General features: G+C 44.6%; 1 protein-coding gene and 1 non-coding gene across 20 annotated transcripts; both read left to right on the forward strand.

Moving 5' to 3' along the window:
• Positions 1–1,373: 1,373 nt before the first annotated feature.
• Positions 1,374–19,813, forward strand: Ntaq1 (N-terminal glutamine amidase 1). Of its 19 annotated transcripts, XM_076911374.1 has the most exons (8): positions 1,654–1,747; positions 1,899–2,008; positions 6,687–6,776; positions 7,477–7,584; positions 9,586–9,636; positions 12,457–12,605; positions 13,499–13,623; positions 16,912–17,682. In XM_076911374.1, the coding sequence occupies exons 4-8, from the start codon at positions 7,540–7,542 to the stop codon at positions 17,019–17,021; spliced, it is 480 nt and encodes a 159-aa protein (XP_076767489.1). In that variant the 5' UTR covers positions 1,654–1,747; positions 1,899–2,008; positions 6,687–6,776; positions 7,477–7,539; the 3' UTR covers positions 17,022–17,682. The 19 variants fall into 19 exon arrangements, 17 of the variants coding, with proteins under 17 accessions (XP_076767498.1, XP_034371871.1, XP_076767486.1 ...); XM_076911371.1 differs by lacking the exons at positions 1,654–1,747; positions 1,899–2,008 and adding an exon at positions 1,380–1,638; XR_004608085.2 differs by lacking the exons at positions 1,654–1,747; positions 1,899–2,008; positions 6,687–6,776 and adding exons at positions 1,381–1,638; positions 19,166–19,813 and having other exon boundaries at positions 7,477–7,576; positions 16,912–17,113.
• LOC117719446 (small nucleolar RNA SNORA11) lies at positions 5,725–5,849 on the forward strand. The gene has a single exon (XR_004608171.1). It is a non-coding gene; the product is annotated as a small nucleolar RNA SNORA11 (small nucleolar RNA).
• Positions 19,814–20,985: the final 1,172 nt, after the last annotated feature.

A 20,985-nucleotide genomic window follows, 5' to 3' on the forward strand; every position in this document is an offset into this window, starting at 1 on the left:
TAGGTGGGTGGGGTTGGGTGTTGTGTGGGGGCAGTTGAGGGGGAGTCTGAGTAACCGCAGGGCTGAGTCCCATAGCACCTGGAACAAGAGTGCTACGGAAGGAAGGAAGAAAGAGGACAGAAGGCCATTGTGTGACCCTGCTGTCCACCCACAACTGCAAGCAGGCTTCCTGAAGCTCTGATGTCTGTCCAGAGCTGACTCTATCAGAGGGTAGGATGATCACAGGACAAGCTCTGGTCCCTCTAGAAACTGCAGTGATCCTCTGAGAAAGCTTAACTTCACACTCACTTTATACTAACCAAGAGAGGTTTCATGACACCTCCCACCGGATCCCCACCGAGCCTCTGTTGAAGTGAATATTCAAGCTGAAGCAATAAATTGGTAGCAGACACAGACACATGTTTAGTTTGTAGAATTTATGGACTTTGGACAGCAGCTGAAGTTCACCGGTATACCACGAGCACAGGACTTTATGGGGTTTGGGCCTCAGAAGGCTCAGTCTGTGGGTGGCCTATAAACCAGTCGGAAGAAGTACAGCTTTTGCAGGGTACACACAGGAAGCTGGGGTGTCTACAGAGACAGTTCTCTATGTCCTTCATTCACTATGAATAAACACTGATTTAGCAATTTGGTCTTTCCGTTCTGCAAATAAGTATGGTTAACACAAAATGCTATCCAGGCTCTGGCTGTTTGGTTGTTTGTTTTGTTGTTGTTTCTGACTCTTTAAATATTTTAAGAAAAATTCTTTTGTAGTCCAGGCTCACTTTGCACTCGAAGCAATCCTCCTGCCTCAGTCTCCTGCATGCAAGGACTATAGGTGTCCGAGACAACACCTAGTTAAAACTTTTTTCTTTAAAACACACACACAAACACACACACACACACACACATCCAGATTTAAAAAAATTAAATAACAATATGGTGAGATTTGGGTGCACTCCCTCCATTTTAGTCTGTCCCTCTTTCTCGGTTCCTGCTCGATTTCTAAAGCTTCAGCTTTCGTGCCCAAGCATCTCTTATTTTAGAGGTTCTGGTTTCACACAGCTGGCAGCCTTAGCTGGAGTTTCTGGGTATCCGGAACCTCACTGCAACACCGCAAGCAATCCCTCCACCTGAGGGCAACTCGGTCCACACAGCGTAGCTCGAGACCGTCGTTCGGTCGTGGGCGAGGGGGAAGCCTCTAAGTGGATCCCACTCCACCACAGGCTCCACCCACCATACAAGACCTGGCAAGAACTACACAGTTCTTGGTATCCTAAGATTCGCATTCCCAGCACCGACTCCAGCAGCTCCTCCCTACCCCCACCTCAGCCCCCACGCATTCTCCCAGGCTCCGCCCATCCGGAACCACGCAGTCTTCGTCATCCCGGGCTCCGCCCTCACGCCGCACTGTGTCCCGCCCACCCGGCTCCTGGATCGCCCACCCGGCTCCAGGATCTTCCACCCGGAAATTGTCCTGGCCGTGTAGACTCTAGTCCGCTCCTCCCGGGAGACTGGTAACAATTGCGGCAAGCGGGTTGTGTAGTTGTGTGAGCCACAGCTTCGGGTCATGGAGGGGGACGGCCCCGCCGCCGCGGCCCCGCAGTACCAGCCGGTCTGCCCTACGCGAGACGCGTGTGTCTACAGCAGCTGCTATTGGTGAGAGAGCGCGGGCGCCGTCCCCAGGAATCTGCGCGTTTTCCCGCGTCGCCACCAATGCCACCCCCTCCCGGTCTTCCCCGGAGAGCTGCAGGGCTACAGTGCTCAGGTTTGGCGCGGGGATGAGGAGGGTGAGGAACGCATTTCTGGTCTCTGTAGCTGAGCCTGGGCAATGGGGTGGAGTTAAGGCGTCTCGGAGACAAGGTAGGGGAGTTAGGCTGGAGAACCTTCGGTAACTGTTGAAGTCTGTATTGTTTCAGGTTGAAGTATAGGTCTTGTTAATTTTAAAGACAACGGAGACACAGAGTTTGTGGTAGCCGGAAATCCAATTCAGGCAACTGGCCATCCTGATCACCGTACTGGCAAGATGGTAATGGTTGCATTTGCACTGTCCTTGCCATATGCCAAGCAAGCATTGTTTTGGGTGCATGGTGTAAATGAACTCAGATGAACCTCATAGTAACCCCAAGAGGTAGGTACTGTTGTGATCGCCGCTTTGAAGAACTTTGAGGCACCGAAGTGTGCTGCTGGTTTACACAAGGCCTCAGGATTGTGAGGTTAGTGTCCTAGGCTGCCTCTGCAGCTTAAAGCTTTTTTTGCTCCCAGATCTCACCTTCCTTTTGTGTAGGGACTGCTTCTCCAATCCAGGAGAAACCTCAGGGTCATGTAACTGTACTCTTCCCCACTCTACCTGGTCACTCAACCAAGGGCACTAAGAACTTAACGTTTATTCAGCTGTGACCACTTAGGCAAGTCCAAGTGCTTGCTCTGGTTCTCAACCTTCCAATGCTGTGACCCTTTAATACAGTCCCTCGTGTTGTGGTGATCCACAGCTGTAAAAACTTCGTTGCTATTTCACAACTAATTTTGCTGCTGTTATGAGTCATAATGTAAATATCTGATATTCAACCCCACGACCCATAGATTGAGAACAGAAGGTAGAGCGATCGATGTCTTGGAGACAGGCTCTGTGGCAATTACTGACAGTACAAAGGCTGAGCCATAGAATGGTTGTGGTTTGTCCCAGACTACACAACTAAGTAGAATGAAAGTCTGGAGTCTGCGTGGCGGTTAGGAGTCCTCGATTTTTAGCTGTTGCATTGTAGATCTTCTCTGCCTGGTTTCCAAGTCCTGCTAGTTTTTTATCTGAAACACCTTCTCTGTGTCTTCCATTTATTCAGTAGATATTTCTTAGGGATGTGAAATGTACATTGGTTGATTCTATGCACTGAGGATAGAACAGTAAACAACGTAGATAAATTTCCTGGCAGTGCCAAAGACCAGCCTCCACTAGGTCCGAGTTTCTGAAAGGGGTGTTTGGGAGCAGTGGTGCCTTGTGTTCTGCTGATGTGGCCTTCTAGACTGCTCTCTCTCTGTGTTCTGCTTGAGACAGCTTTTCAGACCACTCTCTGTGTCCTGCTCTCCTCTAGACAGCTTTTTTCTTGCTGTTCTGAAAACTCTCTGGTTGAGACAGCTAGCTTTCTGTTCAAGACAGCTCTCTCTGCTAGTAAAAATTCGAAAAGTTCTCTGAATAGCTCATGGGTTTTCTGACCAAAGTCAGGAATCCTGTTAGAAAAATTCAGAAAGTAATTCTTGGGTTTTCTGATCAAAATCAAAAAGCCAGGAAAAAAAAAAAAACTCTAAAAGATCTGTGTTTGTTCTTCAGTCTTCTCTGGATAGCTGTCAGGGAACCTTCTAAAAGACCGTTGGTGTCAGATCTCTAAGGAAATCCTATTAGAAAAAAATCTAAAAGAGCTATGAAAAATTTTGCAAGAGCTGTGTTCACCATCCTTGTATTGTTCCACCATGTTCTAAATCCTGTTAGAAAACAATTCTTGAAGAGCTGTTTTTGATCTCCAGAGATCTCCAATCAGCTCAGCTCTGTAAGAACTGCTATCATGTCTGCTAGCTCATTTCATGCAGACCAAAAGCCCAGTTTTTTTTTTTTCTTTTTTTAACATTGCAAAAGAATTCAGAGATCTGCCTGCTTTTGTAAACTTAGCTCGGTGTCCTGAGATTACCAGTCTGACCATACCTGGAACTAAATTCAATCTGTCCCAGGCTGACCTTGAACTCAGCTGCCTTTGTATCTTTCCGACAAGCTGGCACCTAGTGTAGCTGCCTCTTATTCTGTAGACCAGGCTGGCCTCGAACTTGGAAATCCGCCTGCCTCTGCCTCCCAAGTGCTAGGATTAAAGATGTGCGCCACCACTGCCCAGTGGCAGGCAGGCGGATCTATGAATTCAAGACCAGCCTGGTATACATAGCTAGTTCCAGGATAGCCAAGGCTGTATAGAGAAACCCTATCTCAACCAAAAAGAAAAACAAGCAAAAAGATGTTGCCATAGTAATGGGAAAAGTAACACTTTTCCATCCTTTGCTGGTTTCATAATGCTCAAAACTTCATACTACTCTGTTTGACTGTGTTGAAGACTCGTCTGAGAGCTTGTATAACTCTTCAGTTTTACCTGAGGGTTCTACCTCAGAGAGTTTGGACTTACAGGTGGTACAATGGAGAAGTGTCAGGCTGTTGATTTTTTTTTTTAAAAATGTGTTTACATATATGTCCATGTCCCCTATTGCAGGGTTCCTAGGCTTGGCTTTGTTGGCATTTTGAGTCATCAATTCTTCGTTCCATGAATTTTATAGCATTTCTGTCCTGTATGAGATAGATGATATTACCAGCTCCCCGCCCCCCCACCCCCAGTCGCGACAGCCAAACAAATCTCTAGACATGTCCTGCTGTGATTGGCTTGTCAGTAGGCACAACTGACTGTATGGTTTCTCCAGGTTCTTTTATCTTGCTTAAATGTTGCTTCTGCATTCTGTACTCTGTTTGACATTACTTATCATTCCAGATGATAGTGGCAGCTAAGACTTGTGTAGGACGATGTGGTCTTGGAGCTTCCTGCCCCCCCACCCCCCATCCCAGTGTTTCAGTATAGAACCCCAAAGGGTCTTGAGCCTGTCTAGCATTGTCATTGAGGACCCTTCCTCCCATCATGTTACAGTCCAGTTCACATTGCTGTGGTCTATGGTGCTTTCCTGTGTCTGCCTCTGAATTCAGCCCGTGGGTGGGACCTGCAGCAGTCTCAGCTCTTTGTTGCTTTGTTAGCCGTTTTGCTAGGGATAAGATCAACTGATTTCCTGGAGACTACCATCCCCACTCCCTGGTTTATTTTTCCATTGCCAGGACCTTTGACAGACACTGAGTACTCGCTACTCCTGAGGTAGCTCCCAGTATCTCCAAATGTAAGGACCTCACCCTCAAACCCCTTTAACAGCAGAGACGGCTAAGCAGTTTAGAACACTGACTGCTCTTCCAGAAGACCAGGGTTCTGTTCCTAGAAGCTGGCAATATGGTGGTTCCCAACTGTCTGTAACTCCATCTGCAGGAGATCTCATGCCCTCTTCCTGTCTCCTCAGGCACTTCACAGACGTACATACAGGCAAAACACCCCTACACATAAAATACATCTTTATTTAAAAAAAAAAAAGTTTCATGAGCAGTGTGTGGTGGCTCTTGTCTGTAATGGCAGCTCCCACCGGCAGAAGCTAGGATGTTAACCTCAAGTGGACCAGCCTGGCCTCAGACTCAGAGATGCACCTGCTTCTTCCTCCTGAGTGCTGGGATTAAAGGCATGCGCTGCCACTATCTGGCACATTTTATTTTTTTTACTCTATGTAACATTCACAGAAATTTAAGAAATAAACGGGCAGTGTGTATTCAAGCCGTATCATGTATTCTGCCTGCTTATGGTGTTTGTAGACTCCTGAACTCTGCATTAACTCCAAACCACCTTCAGGATGAAGAGGGGACAAGGCAAAAAGGAGAAACTGCTGACCTTTGCTGTTTCCCCATATCTCAATGATTCCCCCGCTCTTTGTTTATGCATCTTTAATGGACCCTCTGGGATAATTGGTGCTTTGCCTCTAGTCCCTTTTGCATCTGTAATCATTAATTCATTATATAAGTACTTAGCCGTGATTTGTGTCTCATGCCCTAGAAGATGCTTGTGGTTAAGTTCAGAATTCCTGTAGATTGGACCAACACATGTCTTCTCAGAGCTTGAACAAACATTTTATGGGGTGTGCTCAGAGCAGGGGGCCTGAAGAATGGCTTCTCTGTTTACAACACACCCAAGAAGAATCTGGGGCCATTGTAATGAGGGGCATAAGCAGTTTCCTCTCTGATTGGATCCCCTACATGTGTCTCCCCTGTTCATCCACGTGTCTCCCAGGCAAAGCCAGCGGGACAGGACTCAGTATTGGGGGAAGTGCTGCAGTATTTAGTCCATGCGTGGTCTGAGGCATGAAGACTGAACCTGACTTGGTTCTCTCTTCACTACCTGCATCCCCAGTAGTGTGCGCAGGTCTCCAGGCTTGGCCTTCACCCTCTGAGCTACTTTGCCTTCCCTGAATCTTCTCAAAAGGTTCAGTGGAGGGGGCGTGGTGAGGTGGAGCTAAAGGTACTGGCCAGCAAACTTGAGTGCAATCCCTGGAATCCATGATCCCTGAAAAGTTGTTCACTGTGGCATGCATAAATCCCCCCCCCTTCTCCCTCTCCCTCCCTTTCTCTCTCATTCGCTTCCCCCCCCCACACACTATGTAATAGAAAAGGCATATTTCTGTAATACTTTCAGTTTAATATAATTGTATAAATTCCCTGCATGCATTTCTGTCTTTCTTGGGTGTTGAGGTGTGGATGACTCGTTGGTCCTGATACCCTGAGTTATCGATAGGCCGTGAGTAGATTGTCGATGAGACTCATTTTGAGCAGAGGTGTAAGTAATTCGTTACACAGAGACAGGGACCCAGAGTCTGAGCCGGGAAGTGAGCGAGGAGTGCCTGTTCTCCCCTGTGCTTGAGAAGGAGGCTCAATGATACCCTCTGAACATTGCTTAGGCAGGTTCTGACCATGTTAGGTGGCTAACGGCCTGTCCATAGGGAGAGATTTGTCTGGGACAGAGTGTGGGAAGATGAACTTCAGTTTCTAAAAGAACTTTGTTTTGTGTGTGTTTGTTTGTTTTCAAAAATTACTTTTTTAGCCCTGGCTGTCCTGGAACTCATTTTATAGATCAGGTTGGCTTTGAACAGAGAGCTCTGCCTGCCTGTGCCTTGAAGTGCTGGGATTAAAGGTAGGCACCACCACTGCCCAGCTCCTAAAAGAACTCTAAAAATTATTCACCTATTTTTTTAAAAAAAATTATTTATTTATTTTATGTATATGAGTACACCGTCACTCTCTTAGACATGCCAGAAGAGAGTAATTGAATCTCATTACAAATGGTTGTGAGCCACCATGTGGTTGCTGGGAATTGAACTCAGGACCTCTGGACCTTATATTGAAATGGTTTTTGGTTTATTTTAATTTCATGTATGGATGTGAGTATGTCTATGAGTTTGTACTTATGAATGTGTCAGATCCCCCTAGAGCTGGAGTTAATCACCAAGCCTACCCTTCCAGCCATATTTAGTTTTGAAAAGGTCAGTCTGGCTTTGAATTCAAACAGATCTGCCTCCTGAGTACTGGGATTTGTGGCAGGATACAGTGTGGTGTAAGAATAAGTGCAAAGCTGCTTTTCTTGTTAGTGATTGAGTTGGGATTCCAGTGGTATCTCAGCTTCTGGAGTCCTGACATAGTGCTTTATTGGCCACAGTCAGCCTTCTGTGGTACGTAAGGACCCTCTGGACCTGTGCATAGAGTACAGGTTGGCTAGCAGCTGTTGAGGGTGCTAAGGCCACCTGTTAGCCAGCTGTCAGATGGTGGTTAAGGTCCTCTCTAGTTATAGTCCCATCAATCTTTTGTAAATTGTATAAACGATTGTTTTGTTTCAGTGAGGAAAACATTTGGAAGCTCTGTGAATACATCAAAACACACAACCAATATCCACTGGAGGAATGCTACGCTGTCTTCATATCAAACGAGAAGAAGATGGTAAGTTGGTAAGTGATTATAGAATGAGGTTCAGGGGACCTCGGAAGCCAAGTGCAGTACAGATGCTGTGCTGTTCTAACACGTGCTTTGGAACTGCAACCTTTTAAACATTTATTTTCATTTAGATTCAGTTTAGAAGTATTTATTCCCTTAGGCAGAGAACCTTGAGACGGCGTATTTATGCAGATTGCATTTCCTTCCTTCCTTTTTGAGAGGGTGTCTCATAGTGTAGACCTTGGCTGATCTGAAACTCACTGTGTAGACTGGACTGGCCACAAACTGTAGTACCCTTCTGAGTACTGGGATTACAGGCAAGCTCCTTGTATGGCTTAGAGCTTTTGAAAAATTGTATTATTAGAGAAAAATTGTATTATATACAAATTATTGTATTATGTAGTTTAAATAGAGCTGTAGTGAACTTTTGTGAATCATTAGAAGCAGCCCCCTGTGTCATCTCACTTGGGGTTAATAGGGATTCTATGAAATAGGCAAGGTTTATTTTATTGACTTCACTTCTGTTGTTAGAGACGGGGCTCATGTTACCTAAGGCACTGTAGCCCTCGTACTCACTGTGTAGCCAAGGCTGCGATTACAGGCATGGACTGCCATGACTTGCTAACTTTCTCAACTGAAAAAGCAGCAAAGAAGGAAGGAAGTCGGCCAGTAGTAACAGATGTATTCGGGTAGCAGAGGCAGACAGAGTTCAAGGCCAGCCTGGTTTACAGTGTGAGCTTCAGGACAGCCAGGGCTACACAAAGAAACTCTGTCTCAAAACAAAACAAAAAAGAAAAACAAACAACAGCAACAACAAAAAACATGAAGAAGGAAAGATGCAAAGAGGTCTCATGAATAACTAAATAGGAACGTAGGACTTGTCCCTGTCTGGCCTTCTGTCTCCTAATCCAGGCCTTTCTGCTCTCTAGAAAATACTGCAGTGTTCTCACCACGAAGGATACCTTATACTCAGGATTTGGACTTCATTCCTTCACATTGATGCTAATTGCTTAAAAACATAAACATTTTTTTAAAAATAAGTTTTATTTATTTTTATTTCATGTGCATTGGTTGTTTTTTATTTTTAATTAATTATTTATTTATTTAGTTTTTCTTTTTCTTTTCTTTTTTTTTTTTTTTTTTTTTTATTTTTGTTTTTCGAGACAGGGTTTCTCTGTGTAGTCCTGGCTGTCCTGGAACTCACTCTGTAGACCAGGCTGGCCTCGAACTCTGAAATCTGCCTGCCTCTGCCTCCCAAGTGCTGGGATTAAAGGCGTGCGCCACCACCTCCCGGCTATTTGGTTTTTCAAGACAGAGTTTCTCTCTGTATAGCCGTGGCTGTCCTGGAACTCACTCTGTAGACCAGGCTGGCCTCGAACTCAGTACATTGGTGTTTTGCCAGCATGTATGTCTGTGTGAGGATGTCAGATCCTCTGGAACTGGAGTTATAGACGGTTGTGTGCTACCCCATGTGTCTTGGGAATTGAACCTGGGTCTTCTGGAAGAACAGCTTAACCACTGAGCCATCTCTCCAGCCCCAACATTTTTGATTTTTAAATTTAATTATTTTTTTCTGAGATAGGGTCTCACTATGTAGTCTTGGCTGGCCTGGACCTCACTGTGTAGACCAGGCTGGCTTCAAATTCACTGAGAACCACCTGCCTCTGCTTTTGAGTGTTGGGATTAAATGTGTGTGCAAGCATGCTTGACTTTTTTTTGGGGGGGGGTATGGAGAGGACTAATATGTATGGGTGTTTGACTACATATATGTCTGTGTTCCTTGTGTGCATTGTGCCTACAGAAGCCAGAAGGGGTTGGATTCCTTGGAACTGGAGTTACAGATGTTTGTTAAGCTGCCATGTGGATGCTGGGAACAAATCCTGGGTCCTCTGCCAGAGCAGCAAGTAGTCTACATTTCTTAGCCCACTTATGAAGGGCTTCTTGCTCATCAGTGTACTGTTTTAGAGGATCTACAAGGATTTGAGTGAAACTCACAGATACCCTATGTTTTATAGGTACCTATTTGGAAACAGCAGGCAAGATCTGCGAACGGACCTGTGATCTGGGTAAGATGACCACCTGAGCCTCTCTGATGCGTTGTTCTGTGTGGCCTCTGAGTGACCGGTAGTAAAGCAGAACTGAAGAGTCTCTAGAGTGGGTCTATGACAAGTGTTGATAATGATAAAGGATCTTCTGAGAAAGGATGCTATTCTGTCTGTGGTAGAAGCACTACGGATATATGTTTTTCTAAATTTGTCTTTTGGGATCTATAATGGTTTGTGTATGACATGTCCCCTACAGGCTGCCGTGTTTAAATTCCTTTTCCTAGCTGGGGATACTGTTCTGTGAGGTTGTGGAACCCTTGAGACCTGAAGCCCAGCTAGTACATGTGTATTCTGCTTATGTTCTCTTTCTCTCTTCCTCCCAGCCTGTTGTCATGTGAGGAACAGCTACATCCTGTTCCTGTTGCCATGGACAGCTCCTCCCGTCTTACCCCTCCCATAGGGATGGTTGACTGTAGTCTCTGAAACCATGAGCCAAAATAAACGTTTCCTCACTTAGGTTGTCTGTGTCAGGTATGTGGTTCTGGAGCTGAGAAATGTTGGCGAGTACAGAATTACACAGGGAATCTGAGGCAGGGTCTTTCTGTGTAATTTTGGTTGGCCTGAACCTTCCACTTCTCCTGTCCCACCTCCCAAGTGCTGGATTTAGAGATGTGTTTCTGCCACTGTGTCTGGCTTTTAGTCATTTTTATAAATGTCCAGTGTAAGAGAAAAATTTGTGATTCCCTAGTCTTGTGCCTAGGCTGCACTAGGGGCTTTTTACGTATAAACTGGCTGCATGTTTGACTTATCTGGAGACGGATTAAAAGTCTTCAGATTATAAGTTGCTGTATTAGTTTATCTAGAGACGGTGTCAAGATTTAGTGTGCCCACCCACTCTTGTTCTCTTTCTCCCACCCTTCCAACCCTCCCCACACTCAGCTTAGTATTTTTCTGACTATTGAATTTATTATTTGTTTATTGAACGTGTGCATGCATGGATAGCAGGTGCACACAGAGGTGAGAACACAGCTTTGTAGTGTTGCTTCTGCTTTGTGGAAGCAGAGTTTCTTTTGTTTCTGTTTCTGTGTACTCTAGGCTCGCTGGCCTGTGAGCTTACAGGCTCCACTGCACCTTGCATCTCGCTGCAGGAGTGCTGGGATTGCAGATGTTCAACACCACATCCATAGGCTTTTTATGTGGGTTCCAGGAGTTGAAGTTGAACTGTCAGGCTTCTGTGGCTGCTGGTTCCTTTTCCTGCTGAGTCATCCTTGGCTCAGGATTTCCTATCCTTCACTAAGTCCTAGGTGAACTTGAAAAGCAGGGTTGCTGTGGTGGAGGAGAGTGTAAAGGCCATCAGGCCAGGAGGAAGTGGGATTCTTAGGTGGCAGCAGCTCTTAACTCATCTGGAGGGCAGGAGTGCACTGGATAGATCCATTTCTACTTTCCTCAGTTGGAGTTGGAGCTGCAGGGAGCATTGGGCACACAGTGTTTCCTGTGTCGATTATCCTTCCATCTCATAGGGAAAGCATTAGCATGCTGAGGGACCTGAGGTGCTGTAAGAACGGCAGGTGCTGTTAGCACGCTTTAAAACTCAACAGGTATTCTGGTGCATTTTCTCCTGGGTTTGAAGCACCAGCCTGTGTACATGTCCCTTGAGAGTCCCATGTCCTCCTAGGCATCAGCTGGTGCTGGCAGTGCCTTGTATCTGGGAGTGAGAGTAAGAGGTAGGTATTGTCCATTCTGTCACCAGGCAGAGCCGTGACAGCTGCCTTGTCCTTGGGATGAGATCTTCCCACACAGATGAGAACGTGGCTGCTTTGTTTCCTTTTTTTTTTTTTTTTTTTTAATTAGAAGAGTAATAAAAATTGGAAAGTCGCATCCCTCTTTGCCTTAACCTCGGGGAAGCCCCTATGGTTAGCAGTTTGGAGGGCCACTCACTTCCTGTCCCTGTAACTTTTACAGGAGATGAGTCACGGTAGAGGAAAGGTTTATTTTGTGCTCCTTTCTGGTTTTAGTCCATGACTGCTTGGCTCTGCGTTTGCGCCTGGAGAGAGGCAGGAACTCGTGGTAGGGCAGAGCTGTTTGTCTTATGGCCAAGGAGAGAAAGAAGAGGAAAGAGCTGGGCTCCCAATGTCTCCTTCAAGGATATGACTCCAGTGACCAGGAGACTTCTCACTAGGCTTCACTGTTTTTTTGTTTTTAAGGTCTCAATATGTAGTTCTGGCTGGCCTGGAACTCTGATGTGCGTCAGATTGGCTGTGGACTCACAGGGACCCACCTGCCTCTCCCTCTTGAGTGTTGGGATTAAAGTGTGTGTCGCCACATCCATCCTGGCTTCCCCTCTTGAAGCCTCCACAGCCTGTCTAATGCCCCCCTGATAAGTAAACCTTCAACACAAGGGTTTGGCGGAGGGGAAGAGGGGAATATCAAAGATCCAAAGAATAGAAGCCTGTTCTATCCTTGTAGCCTCCTTTTGCGTTCATACATGTGAATAAGTAAGTGTATGCTTCTGAATGCACGTGACTGTCTTTATATGATCAAACTTTAAAATAGAATACAAAATACATCTATGTCCTACGATCAGTTTTCCTGTTTAACTATAGAACATGGGATATCACAGAACATTGTCACACACTGATTGTTTAGACATTTCCCAGTCACTGGCCATTTTTCAGTATTGGCGGCTTTGCGTTTTATTAGCATTTAGCGTTGGTATTTCAGGTAGAGCGATGTTACCCTGACAGCTGCTTTTCTGCAGCTTGTGCATGTGCGCTGACCCTGTAATGTTGGAATCGACTGTCCTCCGCTAACTGGGTTAACCTGAGCGATTGTTATTCCTAGGATTATCATGTCGTTCTGCTTCATGTGTCAAAGGAAGGACAGAGCTTCATTTATGATCTTGATACTATTTTGCCATTTCCCTGCCCTTTCAACATTTACATAGAAGATGCCCTTAAGTCTGATGATGAAATTCATCCACAGTTTAGGAGGTGAGGAAATTCAGTACTAAGTTACTGATTTTCTGAAGTAAGATTTGGTGGTTACACAGAAGTTCTTTCTGCCTCCCTCCTTCTCTCCCTCCCTCTCCTTTTCTCAGTCTTTTCCTTTCTTCTCCCTTCCCCTCCCTTTGCTCCCCTTCCCTCCTCCCTTCTGTCTCGGTCCTCTTTTGTCTGCATTATTGGTGTGCCTGTTCTGTAAGGGCTTACAAGCATCTTAAAGCTTTAAAGGTCCCTCATTGTACAAAGGGTTGGCGGCATTATAAATATTAGTGTGGTGAGGACCAGCCAAGCTTGAAGACCCAAGTTCCATCCCTGGGATCCACATGGTGGAAAGAGAGAATTGATACCTATAGATTACCTTTGACCACACACACACACACACACACACACACACACACACACACACACAAACACACGTTAAGAAAAAAAATGTCTCGAAAAAACAAAAAAAAAAAAAAAGAAAAAAGAAAAAAAAAGAAAGAAAAAAGTGTGATGAGCTTCTCAACATTTTCTTTCAGATGTGTTGAGAATTTTTCTCTTGTTTGCTGGAGTGTGAGCATGGCCAATATTGTCGAAATCAAGAAAGTTGCAAGGCAACCACAAAATTCTTATCCTTTGCCCCTTACGGGCAGTATTATCAGCATTATGTGCCCCTTATGTGTAAATAAAAACAACTGAGTAGATTTACTCTCTGTACTTTCATAGCTTGGGGTTTCAATCATCTTTCAGATTGTTCAATAGTTAATACCCATGTGTTAATTAACATTGGTGCAAAACCTCAGGAGTAGCCTTGTGTGTATCATAAACAGAGTCCACTATAGCAGTGAGTTGGGTTGTCAGCCGTGACACCTCCCTGATATAAGCCTGTATTGATTTACCTGCAGGAAATTCAGAGTGGTTCGTGCCGACTCCTATTTGAAGAACTTCGCTTCTGACCGGTCTCACATGAAAGACTCCAGTGGGAACTGGAGAGAACCTCCTCCAGGGTACCCCTGCATTGAAACTGGAGGTGAGCCAGGGCCTTTGCCTGGTCACTGCTCAGATCCTTGTCTCCCTTAGTTTGAGGTTTTTTTTGTTTTGTTTTGTTTTTTGTTTTTTTGTTTTGTTTTTGTTTTTTTTTTTAGACAAGGTTTCTCTGTGTAGCCTTGGCTGTCTTGGTGCTTGCTCTGTAGACCAGACTGCCCTCTGACTCAACAGAGATCCGCTTGTCTCTGCCTCCCAGCCCTGGGACTAAAGGTATGAGCTACTACCCTGTCTCTGCACTTAGTCATCTTTGGAGAAGCTCCCCGAGTGATGAGGAGAAATGAGGGCTCCCGTCCTCTGTGCTTCCTGGATTCAGCAGTTGAGGTACAGAGAACAGGACTGGAAGGCAAAAGCTCTCTTGGGGAGAGTAAGTGCTGAGGACCAGAAGCCATGACAGTAGCCAGCTGCTTGATTATTTATTGTCAGCATCTGCTGGGATTCTGGCATCACACCGGTGTGTCCTACTGGAATCAGTAGCACATTGCCATGGTGGGGTTTTATTCACTGGTAGAAGAATTCCCCAGTGTATCCTCCCGATGTGAGAGATGTCATTTTAGTAACCCTGTAATAAACCTGTGTTCAGAGAGTTTTATCGCCACTCACTTCCTTCCCGTGCTTCTAGGCAGCAGTCCAGTTGAAGACGCCTTGAGAGTTAAGAATATAGCAGGCCGTTCATCCTTTTACTGTTGCTCGGCATTCACATGCTTTTGAGACATTATCTATGATTGTAGATCGTTCACACCATTCCAGTTATGGGTGAGATCATCCCATCATGTGGCTAATGCGGTCTACAGGAGAGTGGCCTGCAGGCCGGGCAGGATTCTGCAGAAACAGGGCTAGGGCATCAGTAGCTCTTTGGGGGAAGAAAGCATAAAATAGCTAGCGTATTTGAAGGGGGTGAACTCTTAACGAGGGTTCTGACCAAGTCTCAGGGAGAGGCTTCATAATGAAAGGAACAACAAGAACTGTGATTGCTTCCTCATGCCCCATCCTAACTTTCATGTGACAACTATGAAAGCTGTGTTAGGAGAAAGTATCTGGCTACCCAGGGGCTAGCCTGGGCACATAGTGCCTTCAGCAGGGACCCATTTCTCGTGTAGGTATGAATTCTTGAAGCCCAGTACACATACGTCATTAACCCACATGGCCTTATCAGTCCTTTGGCCTTGATGGTAGCTCATTAGGTGCCTTTACTCATTTTATGCTGGGCTTCAGTTAGCTTCTGCACGTATGGATGTATTCTGTAATGTGAACTGGGAAGATGGCTAGCTTGGTCACTGCCTGCCAAACAAGCATGAGGGCCTGATTTGGATCCACACACCTCCTACACCCCTGTCTCCTGGAGGCAGAGTTAGTTCTGGCTGTCCTTGGAACTGACTCCATAGATCAGACTGACCTTGAACTCACAGATCTACCTGCCTCTGCTGGGATTAAAGGTGTATGCCACCCCTGCCCAGCTGAGTTTGGATCTTTGGTGACACTGGAAGGAAGACACTGGATGTTAACCTCTGTTTTCCACACATGTGAAGCAGAGCCCTCCATAATCACATAATCACACACACACACACACACACAATCCTGCACTGTCTTAAGAATATTGTTTTCTTGGGTGGGTGGGGGTGGGCATTTTGGAGGAGTTTTAGGAAAAGAAAGAACATGGCCAAAATAATACATCATATGAAACACTCAATAAATAAAAACTTAAAAATTAGTTTTGTTTTTTTTTTCTTCTTTGAGACAGGGTTTCTCTGTATAGCCCTGGCTATCCTGGAACTCACTCTGTAGACCAGGCTGGCCTCAAACTCAGAAACCCGCCTACCTCTGCCTCCCAAGTGCTGGGATCAAAGGCGTGCATTTTATTTAAAGCATTTTTTGTTAGCTAGCCTGTGGTGGCTCATACCCTTAATCTCAGCACTTGGGAGGCAGAACCAAGAAGGTCTCTGTGAGTTCAAGGCCAGCCTGGTCTACAAACCAAGTTCCAGGAGAGCCAGGGCTACACTCAAAGAAACCCTGTCTTGGAAAACAAAAACAACATACAAACCAAAGATTTTTTTTGTTGTTTATTTTAAAATTTTAGGTATTTTAAATTTAATTTTATTTTAAAATTAAAACATAATTATACTGTTTTCCCCTTTCCCTTTTATTTTTTAAATTTTATTTTTAGAATATTTGATTTCACACGTATGAATGTTTTGCTTGCATGTGCGTCTGTATACCACATGGTGCTGAGAAGGTCAAATGAGGGCATTGCCTCTCTTGAAACTGGAGTTGTGAGTCACTAGGTGCTGGGACTCAAACCTGGGTCCTCTGCAAGAACAGGTGTCCTTAACCGCTGAGCCATCTCTCCAGCTCTGAGTATGTTTTAATATGTGTATGCTCTTTCCTTGCCATGTATATTGAAAACACTGGGAATAGGAGTGACAGCTTGCTGTTTGTGACTGTGTCCTTGTGACTGTGTTCCGTTGGATTTCCTGTAACTTGTCCATTAAGCTTGGAAACTGGCAGGTTGATTATGTATGCACCCTTTCTATAATCTTTTATTTTTAAATAATTTCAGGCTTCTAGAAAATTCGCTAAGTAGGACAGAGTTCTTACATAACCCTCCCTCAGGTTCCCTTAGTCTTAAAGTCTTTTTTTTTTAAAGATACATTTATTTTCAATTTTTTGATGCATACGGGGGTTTCATCTGCATGCAAGCCAGTATACCCTATGTGTCCAGTGCCCAGTCAGAAAAGGGCATCAGATTTTGATTGGAAGTTACAGATGGTTGTGAGCCACCATGTATGTGGCTGTTGGGCATCAAACCCAGGAGCCCTGGAAGAGCAGCCAGTGTGCTCTTAATTGCTGAGCCACCTCTCCACGTCTTTGGTGCTAACGGTAGCATATAACCGTAGAAGCATTAAGGATAACACTGTTCAGTTTTTCAGGGCTTCTCGCTTATTTCTTATTCCTGATGCAGAATCTAACTCAGACATGTAGTTGTCCTATCTTTTTATACTTCCCCCAGTCGGTCACCATTCTCCTTCTTCCTCTCTTGCCCAACCTTGATATTTGTAAAGACTACTGAACATAGCACGCTGAAGCATCCTTCCGTAGGCTGATGTGATGCTGTGTCTTGATGAAATTGCAGTGTGTTTGAGGCGAGAACGTTGCAAGAGTGATCTTGAACTCCTGTTTATTTGAATGGACTCCTCACTCCTTAGGGTTCTGGGTTCTTCTGTTGCTGCTAACCTGAAATTGTTTCAGCAGATGCTTCTCCCCTGTTCTTTTCTAGACTCCAAAATGAACCTGAATGACTTCATCAGCATGGACCCTGCAGTAGGATGGGGAGCTGTCTACACTCTGCCTGAGTTTGTGCATCAGTTCAGCAGCAAAACTTACTGAGCCTGATGCTCGGCGCGTAACTAGAGAAACTCCGGGGTTTGAATAAGCCATCCTTCCATTTAAGAGAGCAGCGTGGTGCAGGGGTCCTAGAGGTATATATTTCTCATTAAATTTGAGTGGAAACATTAGTGAACACAAATAAAAATGAATGAATAAGCCCTCTGCCCTCTTTTTTTTTTTTTTTTTTTTTTTTAGCTTGGGGACCTACCCCAGAGTTCTATCTCCAACCCTAATCAGTCAGTCTCCAGCCTCAGATATCGATATGCCACACTTGGTATATGGTTGCTAAAATGTTTCCGTGGCTTACTTGCTTCAATGTGTGATGACGTAGGCCAGCAATTGCTTTTGTCAAAGTAGAAGTGTGGACTTGGAGTCAGCTCCTTTTGTCTGCTCTCTGCTTCCTGTCTGGCTAGACCTAATCTCCTTGAGTACAGGCAGGGTTGTGGCCTGTGGCTCTAAGACTCTGTTGCCCTTAGAGGTACCGGTAAAATGTTTCTAGAGACAGCTCTGCTGCTTGGAAAGGGACAGTATTGTGAGCTGAATCAGCTGTAAGTATTAGTCTTTTTGGACTACAATGTTTCAAAAAGTTGCAGATATCTTGTCTGAGTGTTATTTGGCCCATTTATATATGTAGTTTTAAATAAAATTGACTTGAAATTAATTTTGCTTTTGAAGAATCTGTGCATTTTTTTTCCTGAGGTGGAATTGGGCAGTGTTGATGATTGAATCCATAGCCATGTTGAATATGTGGCAAGTACCAAACCACTGAGATAAACTCATGTCAGTCTTTCTGTGTATATGTGTGCGTGTGTGTGTCTGTATATGTGTGTCTGTGCCCATGTGTGGTGTGTGTGTGTGTTCGTGTGTAGGCCAGAAGTTGATGTCAAGTATCTTTCTCAATGACTGTCCCTTATTTTTGGGGACAGGGTATCTCACTGAATCTAGAGCTCACTGATTGTGCCACCCTGGCTGTCCAGTGAGCCCAGAAGTTCTCTTGTCTCTGTCTCCTCAGCATGGGGGTTCTAGGCACATGCTGTCTCGCTTAGCTTTTTGTGTGTCTTGGGGGTTGAACTCAGCTCCTCATGTGGCCACCACTTTACTGGCAGCCATTTTCCCCCATCTCCTTTATATCCTTATATAGTCTTGTTCAGAAATACCTAAGAATGTCTCAGTTATAGATTGCTTTCTAGAAGATATGAAAAAACAAAACCTGCTTTCTAGACGATAATTTGACTTTAGTTTTATAATTTTAAATAAAGATTTTTACATGAAAGATACATATCGTAATGACATCTCTCATTTATGGTTCTGCTGTAAAACAAACATTTATTTATTTATTTATTTATATTTTTATTTTTTGAGACAGTCTTTTTGTGGAAACATAGGCTGACCCTGTGCAGTCTGGGCTGGGTCTTGAACCCATGGAAGTCTTCCCACACCCAGCTTAATGAGTAATTTCTTAGAGAAAATATGCCTGACCTTTAGCTCTTTTTTTAGATTAATTTATTCATTTTAATGTATGAGTACACTGATGTTGTCTTCAGACACACCAGAAGAGGGCATTAGGTCCCATTACAGATAGTTGTGAGCCACCATGTAGTTGCTAGGAACTGAACCCAGGACCACTGGAAAGCAGTCAGTGCTCTTAACCTCTGAGCTATCTCTCCAGCCCAACCTTTTGCTCTTAAGATCAGTTTTCTACTTAAACTTTCCAGGCTGGAGAGATGGCTCAGCAGTTAAGAGCACTGGCTACATTTTCAGAGGTCCTAAGTTCAATTCCCAGCAACCACATGGGATCCGTAATGGGATTTGGTGCCCTCTTCTGGTGTGTCTGAAGATGGCTACAGTGTTGGCATTTAAAATAAATTAAGAAATCTTAAATAAAAAAAAAAAAAGAAACTTTGCATTTGATAGCAGTCCTATACCGTTTGATTTATTCAGGGGTCTTATTAGGTTAGGAAATGTCACTTTCTCACTGGGTTCATGTGTTTAGGACGATTCTGGTGGGAAGCCGTTGAACTCTTGTGTAAGTGGGAAATGTCTCTCTTTTTCTTTGTGTGTGGGGTACACAGGAGTATATGTAGAGACCAGAAGTCAACTTTTGGTGTTACTCTTCAGTAACTGTCCACCTTAATTTTTTTTAGGCAGTGGCTCACAATGGGACCTGAGACTGCCTGCCTGATTCTTGTCAGCAAGCGCCAAGGAGCTTCCTGTCCCTGCCTCCCTTGGTTTGATATAGCAAGTGGATCCTACTGTACCTGGCTCTCAAAGTTTTTAATTTAGCTGGGTGGTGGTGGTGCAAACCTTTAATCCCAGTGCTTGGGAGGCAGAAGCAGTCAGGTCTCTGTGAGTTGGAGGACAGCCTGGTCTATAGAGTGAGTTCCAGGACAGCTAGGGCTACCTAGAAAAACCCTGTTTCAAAAACAACAACCACAAAAATTTAATTTAAAATTTAGAGCGATGGCTCTTATCAGTTGATGGTATGTCATTCTTGCAGAGGATCTGAATTTTATTCCCAACACCCACATGAGGCAGCTCACAACTGCCTGTAACTGTATGCACACACGTATATAAATAAATGAATAAAAAATGTTTTTCAGGGGCTAGAGATAAGAGTCAGCAGATAAGAGTCAGAGGACCTGGGTTGCCAGCCACCCACATGGCAGCTCACACCTGTCTGTCACTCCAGTCCATAATTCCAGTTCCAGGGTTTCTGACACCCTCAGACATACATGCATGCAAAACACCAATGAACATAAATTAAAAATAAAGTTAATTTCTTTTTCAATTCAGTTAATTTGTGTGTGTGTGTGTGTGTGTGTGTGTGTGTGTGTGTGTAGGTGCTGGGATTGAGCTCAGTTTCTCTGGTTTGCATGGCAAGTACTTTATTGACTGAGCCACCTTCCCAGCCCCAGAACAAGACAGTTTCTTTTTTATGATTTTAAGATAAAGTGGACCCCACACTTAAATACCCTCATGGATATTTGAGTGACCATGGGAGGTCATTTAAAAGATTCGTGGCTAAACCAAAGAAGGTAAGTTTTGGCATGCTGTCTCCCGGAAATACTTTACCCTGAGCAAAAAGTATCAAGGCCCAGAGGATTGTACTTCGATTTACAAATTGCATTTAGAAAGGGCTTGCTTTTTATTTTGGCCTATTTTATGAGCATGTGTCAAATTTGCACTTGAAATGTATGTCTAGTACAAGCCAATGGGAAAAGCCACTTGCAGCCAAGTCCGATGACCTAAGTTCAATTCCAGAACGTACGTGATGGAAGGGAGAATTCACACACAATTTAAAACAAAAGTTTGCCTAATACAGTTCAGATAATTTCTGTATGGATGTTTGGGCTTCCCAGCCACCGTAGAATTGAAATTGCCTAACCTTAAACAGTAGCCATCCCTTTGTATCCCTGGCTATACTTGAACTTCCTGACTCTTCCGAGTATTTGGATCATAGGTGTCTACCACCATGTCCAGCTTGATTTCTGTCAGTTCTATCAGAAGCATGGGGTCCTTAGAAGATCAACCTTGCCTGCCTGCCTGCCTGCCTGCCTGCCTCCCTCCCTCCCTCCCTCTCGTTACCCCCCTCTCTCATTTGTGATTCTTCTTCAAAGTTGTCATTGTTACTAGCCTTAGGACTGCCCCCTGTGTATTTCTGGTTGCTTTGTTTATCTTTGCTTTTGAGTCAAGGTCCTCCTCTGGAGCTCAGGCTGTCATGGAACTCACCACGTGGCCCAGCCTGGCCTCAACTATATGGCAGTCATCTTGTCCTCAGCCTCCCAGCTGTTGGGATTATGGATGTAAGCCATCATGTGTAGCTTGGGGTCCGAATGCCAAGTCCCCATTCCACCTGATCTCTGGCCAATGATAGTGAAGTGCCTTTGAATAGTGTATCCAGTTACTTTTGCATCTCTGTGACTCAGCTACAATTTGACAGTTTAAGGGACGAAGGGCTTTTTTG

This window comes from Arvicanthis niloticus, chromosome 13 (genome assembly GCF_011762505.2).
Source record: "Arvicanthis niloticus isolate mArvNil1 chromosome 13, mArvNil1.pat.X, whole genome shotgun sequence".
NCBI classification, from domain to species: Eukaryota; Metazoa; Chordata; class Mammalia; order Rodentia; family Muridae; genus Arvicanthis; species Arvicanthis niloticus.